Source organism: Phyllopteryx taeniolatus, chromosome 16 (genome assembly GCF_024500385.1).
Source record: "Phyllopteryx taeniolatus isolate TA_2022b chromosome 16, UOR_Ptae_1.2, whole genome shotgun sequence".
Classification (NCBI taxonomy): Eukaryota; Metazoa; Chordata; class Actinopteri; order Syngnathiformes; family Syngnathidae; genus Phyllopteryx; species Phyllopteryx taeniolatus.
The window spans coordinates 8,926,789-8,939,137 of NC_084517.1; the positions used below are offsets into that span (position 1 = coordinate 8,926,789).

Genomic DNA, 12,349 nt, shown 5'->3' on the forward strand with positions numbered 1-12,349 from the left:
CACGTGACCCGAGTGGTGTGGGCCTAGTGTTTGTTGCAAGCCACACACACACACATACACACAGAGGCAGAAAAGAAAAATGGCGGCTCTAAGCGAACCCGAACGGGACGCCGGGCTAACATTTTGAGCTTTCACACCCGACAAAACACACTGGGGTTGCGGGCTTGCATGCTCGGCGCCACCCCTGACCGCTCCGGTACTGCGGGGGGACCTCTTTTCGCTCGCCTCCTCGTCGCCTAAGCGGACGCAATCATTGGGATTGTAAAATAGTCGCGTTCCTTTCGCCTATCATGAGAGGGAAAAGGGGCAGGCCGCCCAAGCCGCTAGCAGCCGAGGAGCAGTCGCCAGCTCCGGCTGCTACGAGGGGTTTGCGGCCGAGGAGAAATATCAAGCCCCGCTTCCGAGACAGCGGGGACGAGGAGGTCGAGAAGAGTCCCGTTCGAGAAGCAGCCAAGCCGGCCAGGAAAAAGAAAGCGGGCTCCGTCATATCGACGCGAGGCAGGGGACGAGGGAGAGGTGGCCGCGGAGCAAGAGGAGGTCGCGGCGGCGGCGGCGGAGGAGGCAGGAGGGCGCCTGGCTCCAAAACGGTGGTGTACGACGACCACGAGAGCGACGAGGACGACGACGCTGTCAGTTTGAGGTCCGAGGAGGAAGAGTTGGTCGAGGAGGACCCTCAGTCCGAAGAGGACGAGGCCCTCAAAGAAGACTCGGACTGCCTTGATGATGTGCTGGACGAGCAGAAGCAGCAGCAGCAGGAGGAGGAGGAGGAGGTGGAGGAGGATGCCAGCTACTGTACGGAGAGTAGCTTTCGGAGTCAGAGCACACACGCCAGCACTCCGGGTAATTCAATTACACACTTTCTTTGCGAACATTAGCGACGTGGCTCGTAAATCCCTCCTCATAGCCCAGCAAGGGCTGTACATAATTGGGCACACGAAGCAGTAAGATTACAGCTCAAAATGGAGAATGCACAGTGTATGGAACGCAGGCCGCAGTCTGTCTTTCGTGGGCAGGTGGATTGTAGCGTTAGTTTACGGTAGCTATACATGCACGTTTACGTTCCCGTTATGTATCTTGTGTGACCTAATTCAAAATGCGTGGATCCTGGCAATAGCATTGTTTTGCCTTAAAGTGAGATAGCTTTGAAGGCTAGCGTTAGCAAGAAAAACTAGCCCATGCATCCTAACAAGTTGCTGTCAACCAGAGGTGGCTAAAGTAGTAGAAGCGCAGATACTGTGGTAAAAGTAGAAGTACTCAGTGAACTCCTGTATTTAAATTTAAGTTAAAAAAAGTACATGCTTGGAAATGAACTTAAACACAGAAGTAAAAATTCTTTTTTTGCTCTGTTACATACAAATACCCATTTTCATTGTATTTCCCAATGTTTATTGAGCCAAGGCACACAACTTAAATTAGAAAAATGTCACGGCACACAACCAAACCAAAATGTCACAAAAAGTATGAATACTGAAATAATGATAATCTCATCTCAATTCACTCACAAAGTGACTGAAATCTGGGCCTCTTTAATTGAACACAAATCTGATATACTTGTACGAAACGATTACTTATTACCATTTCTTACACTGTTGTATGAAAAGTACACAGGCAAATTGTAAATTCTGCAATCTAATAGACAAGCATATAATTGTTCTGCCTGTAAATAGTGATTTTCGGACGAATTAATTTAAATTGGATATTGTCTCACAGCACATGCGTACGCAGTGAGAGATCATCATCTCACGGCGTACGCGTGGGCCATGGCACCCTGGTTGAGAATCACTGGTTCTAATCAAAATGTCCTGTAGCTTGGTGACAACATTGTCATCTGAGGAACAGAAATTTTTAAATTAGCAACTGATAAATGAGGCAACAGTGAGACAGAGTGGTTAGCACTTCACCTCACAGTTCTGATGTTTGGGGTTTGTATCCGGGCTTCAACCTTTCTGTGTGGAGTTTGTATGTTCTCTCCGTGCTTGCGTGGGTGATAATAAAAATCACAATACTAGAAAATTGAGGGATGGTTTACTGAAATAATATACTTTACCTGTATGTGTTTTTTCAGATTATATGGAGAATTTTTGAACACCAGAAGCTGGAGGTTTTAGGCTAAGACTAATTTGCAACAAATTATTCTTGTAGCCAGCAACATCAAACGGCTCTTAAATAAGTCCATCGATGGGGAATATCTTGCTTCTCCGAATCTGTTGCTGTAGTCCGTAATGCTCTCTGATTCACGTTCCTCAATGTCACTGCTGTACCCGTTTTTTCCCCCTTTCCGTTTAAGACCCCAAGATCTCAATCAATTAAAGATCTCAACCGCCGTTGACTCTACCTCTCTCTATTTACGTCTTTTTTCTGTTGTCCTCATCCTCTGCAGTTGAAACTAGTAACAAGTGAAGCCCATTTTTTTATTTTGTACTAAGGAATAAAAAGTTTTAAAATGTGTTGAGTAGAAGTAAAAGGAGTGATAAAAATTAATACCCAAGTGCCAGAAAGAAATACTTAAGTAGAGTAACAAAGTATTTGTACTTGGTTACTCCACACCACTGCTATCAACATATTCATAATCACTTGGCAAAAAACCTTTTTACACCGCTGGTCCATTGAATTGACTATTATTTATTTATAATATTTCTATGAATTAACTAGCTTGACAACTTACATATGCTAATATGCCACCAAGTGCTACAAGATCAGCTTCCTGGATCATGCACAAACACTACCAAACTTTTTTCAAGTATAGAAATAAGTACATTTTGCTGGGTAAATAGATTTAGGAAGTCATATTTATCATAAATTGTATTTGAACTGAACTGTTGGTTAGACCAAGATGATAATGACACTGCTTTGAAGTAGCACCTATATATATTTTTTGCCTCTAGGCAAACATATACAGAGTCTTCTAAAAGTCTTTTTACAGTTTCACAAATTAGAAAAAGCAAATGAATAGACACCTCTGTGGAAATTACTACGAAATGAGTAGTAGATACAGATTTTTTTTTTCCCCAGGAGACCAATGCTTTGTAACAGCAAATGGTTAATGGGACTTTAAATATCCCTTTTTAGCCTGTTTATGAAGAGAGCATAATTTGATAATACCACTGTGTGTCCTACAGGGAAGAAGAAGGCCCAAGCCCCCCGACCCCGCACTCCCATTCTGGAGGACAAAAACATTCCCTCTCTTGAGCTACCTGGATCTTCCGAGGATCTCCTGGTGCCTAGCGAAGAGCTGCTAAACGCAACCTCCATCTACGAGGTGCTTCGGAACTTCAGCGCGGTGCTGCGACTGTCCCCCTTCCGCTTTGAGGACTTTTGTGCAGCACTCATTGGCCAGGAACAATGTACTTTAATTGCTGAGATCCACATTTCTTTGCTGAAGGCCATCCTGCATGAAGAGGAAACCTCCAACACTAGCTTTGGGCCTGCTGACCTCAAGGACAGCGTCAATTCCACTCTGTACTTCATTGACGGCATGACGTGGCCCGAGGTGCTACGTGCGTATTGTGAGAGTGACAGAGAGTACCACTATGTCCTGCCGTATCAGGAACTGGATGATTATCCTTATGGTCCCGTTGAAAGTAAAATCAAGGTCCTTCAGTTCCTGGTGAACCAGTTTCTCACCACCAACATTGCACGTGATGAGCTGATGTCTGATGGCGTCATGAAATATGATGATCATTGTCGCGTATGTCATCGCCTGGGTGACCTTCTCTGCTGTGAGACTTGCTCTGCAGTTTACCACTTGGAGTGTGTGAAGCCACCACTGAAGGAGGTTCCGGAAGACGAGTGGCAGTGTGAGATCTGTGTCGCACATCAAGTACCAGGAGTTACGGACTGTGTGACCGAAGCGCAGAAGAACAGGCCCTACATACGCCAGGAGCCTATTGGATATGACCGGCACCAGAGGAAATACTGGTTTCTCAGCAGAAGGATTATTGTGTAAGTCAAGACCCCTCTACCAATATATTGTTTCAAGCAAAACCTTTGATGCAATTTCTCATGCTGTTGAAGGAAAATGTTTAGCAGGTATTTTACACTAGTAACAAAAAGTTAGGCATATTCTGCTTTCGGATGACATTTCAATGAACCTAAGGCACACAGAGCGACTGAACTGTCACACAACGTGCTGTGTTCTGCAACTAGTTTTTATGAGTGGCTGACCATTGGCCACCGGTTTTAATATGATTCAAAATTTAAATAACCGATGAATGCCGTCGCAACGTCGCCGATGGAACAGCCAATTTGTCTTGTAGTCTGATCCAGGCATTACGTGTCTGTCCCACACCGCCGACATGTTTAAAAAATAAAAAAATAAAAAAAACTTTATTGGCGGTCAGATATTTACAGTACTATGTCAAAAGACACGCGATAAGTCTAAAAATAAACTAACTTTTGGATTCAAATATGCTGTACACGACGGCGACGCGGAGTAAATGTCTTTTGCGGATTGATTGGATTGGCGAATTATGACAAAGCCGATCAGCGTAAAATGCAAATTATCGGCCGATACTGATCAAGCCAATCAGATCGGTGTTAAGTCTAATTATTAAGGCTTTTTTATACTCGCGCGGACGGCGACCGCGCTGACGTCACTGCGGCTGTCCCACACGCAGTTTGCCTTTATACTCGAGCACAACCCACACGCGCTGTTTTGAAAGTGTGCTGCAGTTCTCCTCCAAGTCGCGGGTGTCGCTATGGCTGGTATTGGATAGGACGCCACAGGGTGGAGTTTCTTCTGCATTTTTTTGGGCCATTTACGGTAGTCGTTTTTACTTTCCTTTCAGTAACAAGGAACAGAGCAACAACAATCGCAGGGTACAGATAAACGAACAACCATTCACACTCACATTCACACCTACGGTCAATTTTCAATTGGCCTACCATGCATGTTTTTGGGATGTGTGAGGAAACTGGAGTACCCGGAGAAAACCCATGCAGGAAAGGGGAGAACATGCAAATGCAATACAAGCGAGGCCGGGTTTGAATCCGGGACCCCAGAACTGAGTGGCAGATGTGCTAACCAGTGATTCACCGTGCCGCCTATGTTTTGTGGTTCAATTTAAAAAAAAAAAAAAAAAAAACCTAAATAAATAAATAAAGTACAGTATATATTGTGTGTGGAGCCTCTAATCACAATATGCAGTTTTTCCGTTGTCGTGTGGCGGTAGATGTGTGGTGCTCAATCGCTTGGCATGCGGCAAGATTTGCCAACTGTAATTTACTACGGCAATCCGGAAGGGACAATCTGGACATCTCCAAGACATGTCACATTACATAATGCATTTAAATACAGAAATGGAAGCACATGCTATGTTAAAACACATGCATAAAATTAGAATTTACAGCGATTTTATCGGCTTTATCGGTATGGGCCGATAATTAGCATTTTATGATGATCGGCTTTAATGTCATAATTATCATTGATCGGCTCCGCAAAAGACATTTACTCCGCGTCGCCAACGTGGACAGTATATTTGAATCCAAAAGCTAGTTTATTTTTAGCTTCTTTTGCCGTAGACCAGTAAATATCTGACGGCCAATAGTTATTTAAAAAAAAAAAAACAAAAAAAAAAAAAAACATGCAGTGTGGAACAGACAACACGTAATGCCCGGATCAAACAAACAAGACAAATTTGCTCTTTCACGATTGCACTATGTCAGACTACTGCAATAAAACCTTGTATTCCGATACCACCTCATCCCGTTTTTTACGATCGGTGGGCTTTATCTTGTCAACTCAAACGCAACCAGATACACTTGTTACCGTGGTGATGACAACAAGAGTGGCGCGAGCCGACTGTATTATAAAAACAAAATGGGGGAAAACGTGTGTTGGTGGTCACTGGTGCTCAGGAGAGGAGAGGATGTTCGTTTAAGGCTTGCTTGAGGTATGTTCACGTACTTTTGAATACGATACGGCTCACAAGCAGCAACAAAACGTTACGTAGCCTAGCAAGCTACTGCTAGCACGAACGGTTGGACGTAAACATGCTGCCGTTCTGTCGAATCATGCTCTAAAGTTTCGGTGTGGGTGAAGTAATTTCATTAAAAAAATAAAGTAATTTAATTACAGTAAGTTAGCACCCATTATTTCTGTCATGTAATGTTGGTTTGACCTGACTGATTAGAATACAAGATCTGAATAGAGCAGTGATTTCCAACCTTTATGGAGCCAAGGAACATATTTTACAATTGAAAAATCTCACGGCACACCAACAAACAAAAATGTCACAAAAAGTGAATACATGGATGTATTTACTTCCTGCCATCTAATAGAAGACCATTCAATTGTTCTGTCTCTCACTATGCCTCACTGGCATGAATAGAGGAACAAAGATACATTATTTGTTGTAAATATAATTTTTTTAGCAATTAGGTACACAATTATATACAGTAAATGAACAGGTCATTTAAATAGACACATTCCTCTGTCATGTGATCGGATTGGTTATCGGTTTTTAAACTCGCTGATCGGTGATCGGCCCCAAAAATCCTGATCACGTAAATCCTACATAAAATAACAGATTGATCAGATAATTTAAACAAAGTCTGGCAGGTTAACCTGTACATGTTCAACAGTTTTTCCGTTTTCTTTACCATTTATCATTATTGTACGGACTGCTTTTAAACAACACAAAATCCTGATTAATTGAGTCATTGGGAAAAAATAATCAACCAATTAATCGATTATTAACACATTTGCTGCTATTGGCGGCTTTAGAAGTCAAATATCCATGTTAACTGGGAAGGCTGGCAGTGAATGAGTTAAAAGAATGATTAGTGGTAGCCCGACATTAAATACAAATATATTCAGTCTGCTTTCATAGAGGACTACAGAAATCTTGAGTTTATTTTTGAAAGGCTGAAATTCTGAGTATTTGGACAGTTCTAAGTTAAACAATTTATCTATAATATGTATTGATTATCAACATAGTTGTCTGTTAATTTGATAATCGATTAGTTGTCGATACATTTTTGCACCTCTACAAGTGTCCTTAATTTGACAATCTCTAAACTTTTCAATGCACAATTTGCACCTGTCCAATTGTTCAGCGTTTCAGTTCTTTTTGCTACAACTTGTTCTCTAGAAAGGAGCTGAACAGCAAAATTCACAACAGGTGTTTTCCGGAGAGCACTGTGGGAAAACTGATTAGCACACACTCACAGTAGAGAGGTACAGGGTTCAAATCTTGGGTCAGGCCCACTTGTGTGTGCTCGGTTTTCAATGGGTAACCCGGCTTCCTCCCACATTCCAAAAATGTGCATGTTAGGTTAAGTGAAACCACAACCCTCATGAGGACAAGCAGTATTGAAAATGGATTGATGGATGTTTGTTGACTGTAGCTGTTAGGTATGGAAGTTAGTAGTCAGAATATGACTAGAGGTGCCCAACCAAAGCAGGTGGTTCTGCCTGCTTGGTCACAGGGATTAGAAAATATAACTAGAATAGGTTCAGTTTTTTTCATGGGACAAATGTCTATGTAAAAGTTGTACACCCACGCCTTAAAATCGCCAGCTTTCTGTGAAGAATGGAAAAACTAAACCAAGATCTGAAATCTAAAAATCTGTGTGGTGAGTTGAAGAGTACTGTATCAGAATGTACACGAGAGATGCCCCATCTGACAGATTTGGAGCATTTTTGAAATGCAAATTGTATGTAGTTGTCATGTACCATTCTGGATCACATACTAGTTAAAGGGTGTGAACTCCTGTGTGACCACGTTATTTTTTTAGTAACAAAAAGTTTTGTTTGTCACTTGAAGTGGACACATTTTTTACATTAAAAGCGGAGACTTCAAAATAAAATAGTTCAATTTTCTACATCACAAAAGCTAGGTATTTTAACTGTGTCTACATAATGTTGCATTACAGTTGGTCAAGTATCCGATAATTAATTTTGTCTCAAAAGTATTCTGTCAATTGACTGTCTGTTGTCGTACTAGAGCAACTCCAACTACCTGAGAGAAATTCCTTGTGTGTTTTTGACATACTTGGAAAATAGAGATGATTCTGATTCGTGTAATTTGAATGTTGTACCCGCAATCATTTTACCAATGTGTTGTTGTGAAACTAAATTCAAATATCTGCAAGAATAGAAACATCCAACATCAGATATCAGTGTATGAGATGTGTGTGTGGTGTTGATGTTTCACACGATTATTTTTATCAGCAAAATATTTAAACACTCACCTGTATTGGTTGGCAGTGATATTTACCAGCCTGTCTAATGTTCCTGTTGTAATTTCCTTGCCAGTGAAGAAGATGGAGAACACGAGAAGAAAAATATCTGGTACTATAGCAGTAGAGCCCAGCTCCAAGCGCTCCTGGAGTATCTGGATAAGGAGTACTGGGAGATGGACCTTTGTGCCACTCTGGAGGAGATGAAGGAGGAAGTTCAAACTCACATGGACATCACAGAGGACCTTACCAATAAAGCTCGCGGAAACAATAAAGCTTACCTCACTGCCGTCAATGGTAGGTGTTGGACATGAAAGTGTCATCATGGATGTAAGCTGTGGTGATTGTTTGTGGAAGGTGACGGAGTAAACGTTTATTGTTAACGAGCTGACAAAGTGGTTGAATGATGTTTGCATTAACCGTTTGAACCTCTGAGCTGAGCTGTGATGCAAAATTCTTTAAATGGCAGAAGCTCAACATAATTCTAAATCCTCACGCTGGGGCTGCTGTAATAGTAGAGAAGAGGATGATAACTGATTAAGAATTATCTTGATTGTGTTGATTTGATTGTTGATTAATTACGTCGTGAAGCAATTGATGCAAGATAGCATGAACTACTTGGCTGCTACCAGCAGAGGTGCTTCTTATTCCGTTGCAACTTGTTTACCGTCTAATAAAGAACATCAAGAAGCCATCTTCTGCATTGTTTGTTTAGTCAAAATATTGTCAAATTCCCTCACTAATGTTGATGTGCCTTTTGAACCACTCTCCATTTGCTGTCCACCTGTTGTAACTATAAAGTAAGTAAAGAAGTAAAATATTTTTCACAAAATTCATTGGCAATTTGTCTGTGTCCATTTTCTGATAGAGACGCTCACAGAATGTCTAAAGAGCCGACGGAAAGCAAATGGGCAAGCTGAGGAAGTGAAGCCCCAAGCAGAAACAAGTTCTGGACAGACAGTGGGGGATTCTGTCAAGGTCACATCACAGCTTGGTGATGGAGAGCCCAAGGAGACCACTACTTCACCAGGTAAAAGAGAACTGAATAACTGTATGCACATGGCTTTGTTTACCATGCTGCTAACCACTCATGTTCAATGATGTCTATGGTAAGAACTCATTTTTATATCTAAAAACGTGTGTGTATATATATTACGTGCCACAGCAGCCGCCATTTCGCTTGGTGCCCGGGAGAGCTGCATGTCTTATTCGAAGTCCAGCTCAACCCCCCAGGACTCAACTGAATTTCCTAATTCAAACATAGAAGCCCAGGAGAGTGGGGAATCCCCTCCAGTGGCAAAGCAGGAAAGGACAGGTACTCTTTAGTCAAAGATTGACCCATGCTCAGCTGGCATGTGTGGCTATCTGCTGCATCTTTAGCCATTCACAACATTTCTTTATCCCCTTTGTGAAAATGCAGCTACCTGCTCATAACAACCATATCCTACAGATTACCCAGCTAATGTAGGGCATCACCTATCAACTATACCCTTCCCAATTCATCACCTTACCAACCTACACTGTTATTTATCCCAGTAACCTTATTCTACACTGCTCATAACATCGCTAACAGTACTCTGCATATTGGACCACTAACAATACTGGACCTATTTCATTTACCTGTCGGCCCATTCCGCCATATCCTAACCCACTAATCACCTCATCAGTCATACCCCACTTTGCAAATCACACCATCATCATATCGAAACCTTCTCATCAGCCCCCTAACCGTGCTCATCAATCTGCCATCTTAATAATAAAATACCAATCTTTTAACCATACCCTACCTTGCTTATCAGCCTGTTAAATGCAAACCATTCCCACCATCATCATATACAAACACAATTTTGGGACAAATATTGCTTTGGTTCACAAACTGAGCTTCAGTTTGCGAACAGTGCCAGCATCCCCACGGAACGCTCATTTGTGTGTCCTATCACGTAGCGTGAACGTCGTTTGCGTGTATTTCACATACAGATGCATCTTTTTTTCTTTTTTTTTTAAAAATTGAAATTACCGCTCAGTATGGCTCCCAAGAAAGTTAAAAGTGCCTATGATTGTGCTATTAGGAAGCCCTGGAATGTGTCGCGGTTCCGGCAGCATCTCGCTGGAGGGGCTAAGCGTTTTTAGAGATTGGGGGAGCAGCCGCCAGAAGTGTATTGCGGGCGGGTTGTCTGACAGCTCGGCGGGAGTCCCAAGCCAGTTCTGCACTGCTGAGTGTAAAGGCCACTTGATTCTGTATCTGATTAATTCTATTAACATTAATTTTTATAGGAAATATTACTTTGGTTTGCAAACAGAGACTCAGAACGAATTATGTTTGTGAACTGAGGTTCCACTTTAGCTGAAACTAAGTCCTGTTTGTAATGTTTTTTTCGGTGCATGCGTTGATCTTGTGCAAAATATTACCCTTCTGCATTTATCATCTTGAAAATCCCTAGTCAGATGGCTAAAAGTGTCAATGGCACAAATAAGCATAACAATTATGGTTGAACATTTGGTCATATAAAAGCATTGCATGTTTTGATGCCCTTCCTGCTTGCTGCATTTGGCCTATTGGCAAGTGCACAGCAAACCACCATCTCTTCATTGTGTGCAGTAGTCCCTTTTGCTATAGAAGTTCTTCCATCATATTGGGCATCGGACAACTAATACTGACTAATTGTTATTCACTTTTACTACTATTTCACTTTATTTTTTAAGCTGAAACGACAAAATCTGAGCTGAGCAGTGAATACATGCAAGCACAAACCCATGACGAGCATCCAGAAACAGGTCGTCATTTCTCCGATAGCCGTACTCCCAGGAAACCAGAGCAGCCGGACCTGTTTGAGAGGTCCTCTCGGTCTTCTTTTACCAGCCAAGATGGGACAGGTGAATGATTGGGGGTGGGCGTTTATGAAAACACTATTTTCACTTATGTGATACAGTATTTTAATTTTGTAGTTAAGTCAAGGATGGTTTGTGGTTTGTTATTGTACTGAAGTTGTGTCGTCATCTTTCTGATTGACAGAGGAGTATAATGAAAATCTGAGGAGCAATAGAGCACCTGGATCAGCGCAAGAATCTAAGAACCAAATTCCCAGAAAAAGCAAAGAGGTGACACCAAACTGAAAACATACCATAGTTGTTTTTTTTTTAGTTTGCTTCTCCATTGCATTCTTAGTATAATGTACTTTTGCATAGACACAAACGATCTTCCTGCAAATGATAAAACAAATGGACTGGAATATTTTAGTGACATTATTTAGCCAACAAAAGCTGCTCTTCATGTGTTTCAGTCATCCCCTGTGCGCCCTGATGTAGAAACTTCAAATTCCAGCTATTTCAAAAGTGACCTTGCAGTAAACTTAAACAACTTGTTCAAACTGGGTCAGGAAGGAAAATATAGGGTGTACCACAACCAATATAGCACCAACGTTCTAGCTCTCAACAAGCATCAGCATCGGGAGGACCACGACAAAAGGCGCCACCTCTCCCACAAGTTCAGCTTGACGACTGCATCTGAGTTCAAGTGGAATGGCTCCATCTATGGGTCCCGGAGCCAGACTATCACCACCCTGCGTTTCAACATCATCCAGCTAGAAAGCAATGTTCCACCACCATTTATGCACCTTAACTGGGCATCACACAGGTTAGAATTTTGATGAAATCAATAAGATGTGTATGTTAACTTTTTCAACTTGCTGGCTACCATAAAGTTCAGACTATAAACTGCATCTTTTTTCCAATGCTTTATTTACAGATTTATCCAAATCCCAGGAATTCAATAATTGTATTTTTTGACTAACTTTGTAAATCAAACCAGCACATATTTAAGCAATCCGGTTGGTATTTAGATCTCCTCTGCTCAAGTGCACACTCGCGCCACACCATGTATTGTTTACGATGTAGCCTTCAAGTTGAAGGCTATTGACCTTGCCTAGCCATTAAAAATGGCCATTTTTCCATCAAGCCTTAAGATTACGGACCATGTTTTTGTTGTGGCACTAGTATTTTCACTTCTCTGATGTTGCCACTTGGGTTTATACCCTACGGTTGGCTGTTTTTGTTTGCCCGTTTTGTTTGTGTTCTACCCTCCCTGTATGTGTCGTGTTTCCTTTGGCAGATAGAGAACATTTCCCCAAATGAGAAGAAAAGTGTTCTGGCTTGAAGCTGTTTATTTGTC

At 41.7% G+C, this 12,349-nt stretch overlaps 1 protein-coding gene across 4 annotated transcripts in view; it reads left to right on the plus strand.

Annotated features, from left to right (window-relative positions):
* Positions 1-36: 36 nt before the first annotated feature.
* The window catches only part of bptf (bromodomain PHD finger transcription factor), a 50,751-nt gene continuing 38,438 nt past the window's right edge, over positions 37-12,349 (plus strand). For 2 of the 4 annotated variants that reach the window (XM_061748564.1, XM_061748562.1), the window contains exons 1-8: positions 37-840; positions 3,120-3,942; positions 8,258-8,478; positions 9,050-9,211; positions 9,347-9,496; positions 10,885-11,055; positions 11,195-11,280; positions 11,463-11,815. In XM_061748564.1, coding sequence (XP_061604548.1) covers positions 291-840; positions 3,120-3,942; positions 8,258-8,478; positions 9,050-9,211; positions 9,347-9,496; positions 10,885-11,055; positions 11,195-11,280; positions 11,463-11,815 — 2,516 coding nt within the window. In that variant the 5' untranslated portion in view covers positions 37-290. The remainder of the gene's footprint in view (positions 841-3,119; positions 3,943-8,257; positions 8,479-9,049; positions 9,212-9,346; positions 9,497-10,884; positions 11,056-11,194; positions 11,281-11,462; positions 11,816-12,349) is intronic. The other 2 variants (XM_061748563.1, XM_061748565.1) reach the window with 2 other exon arrangements.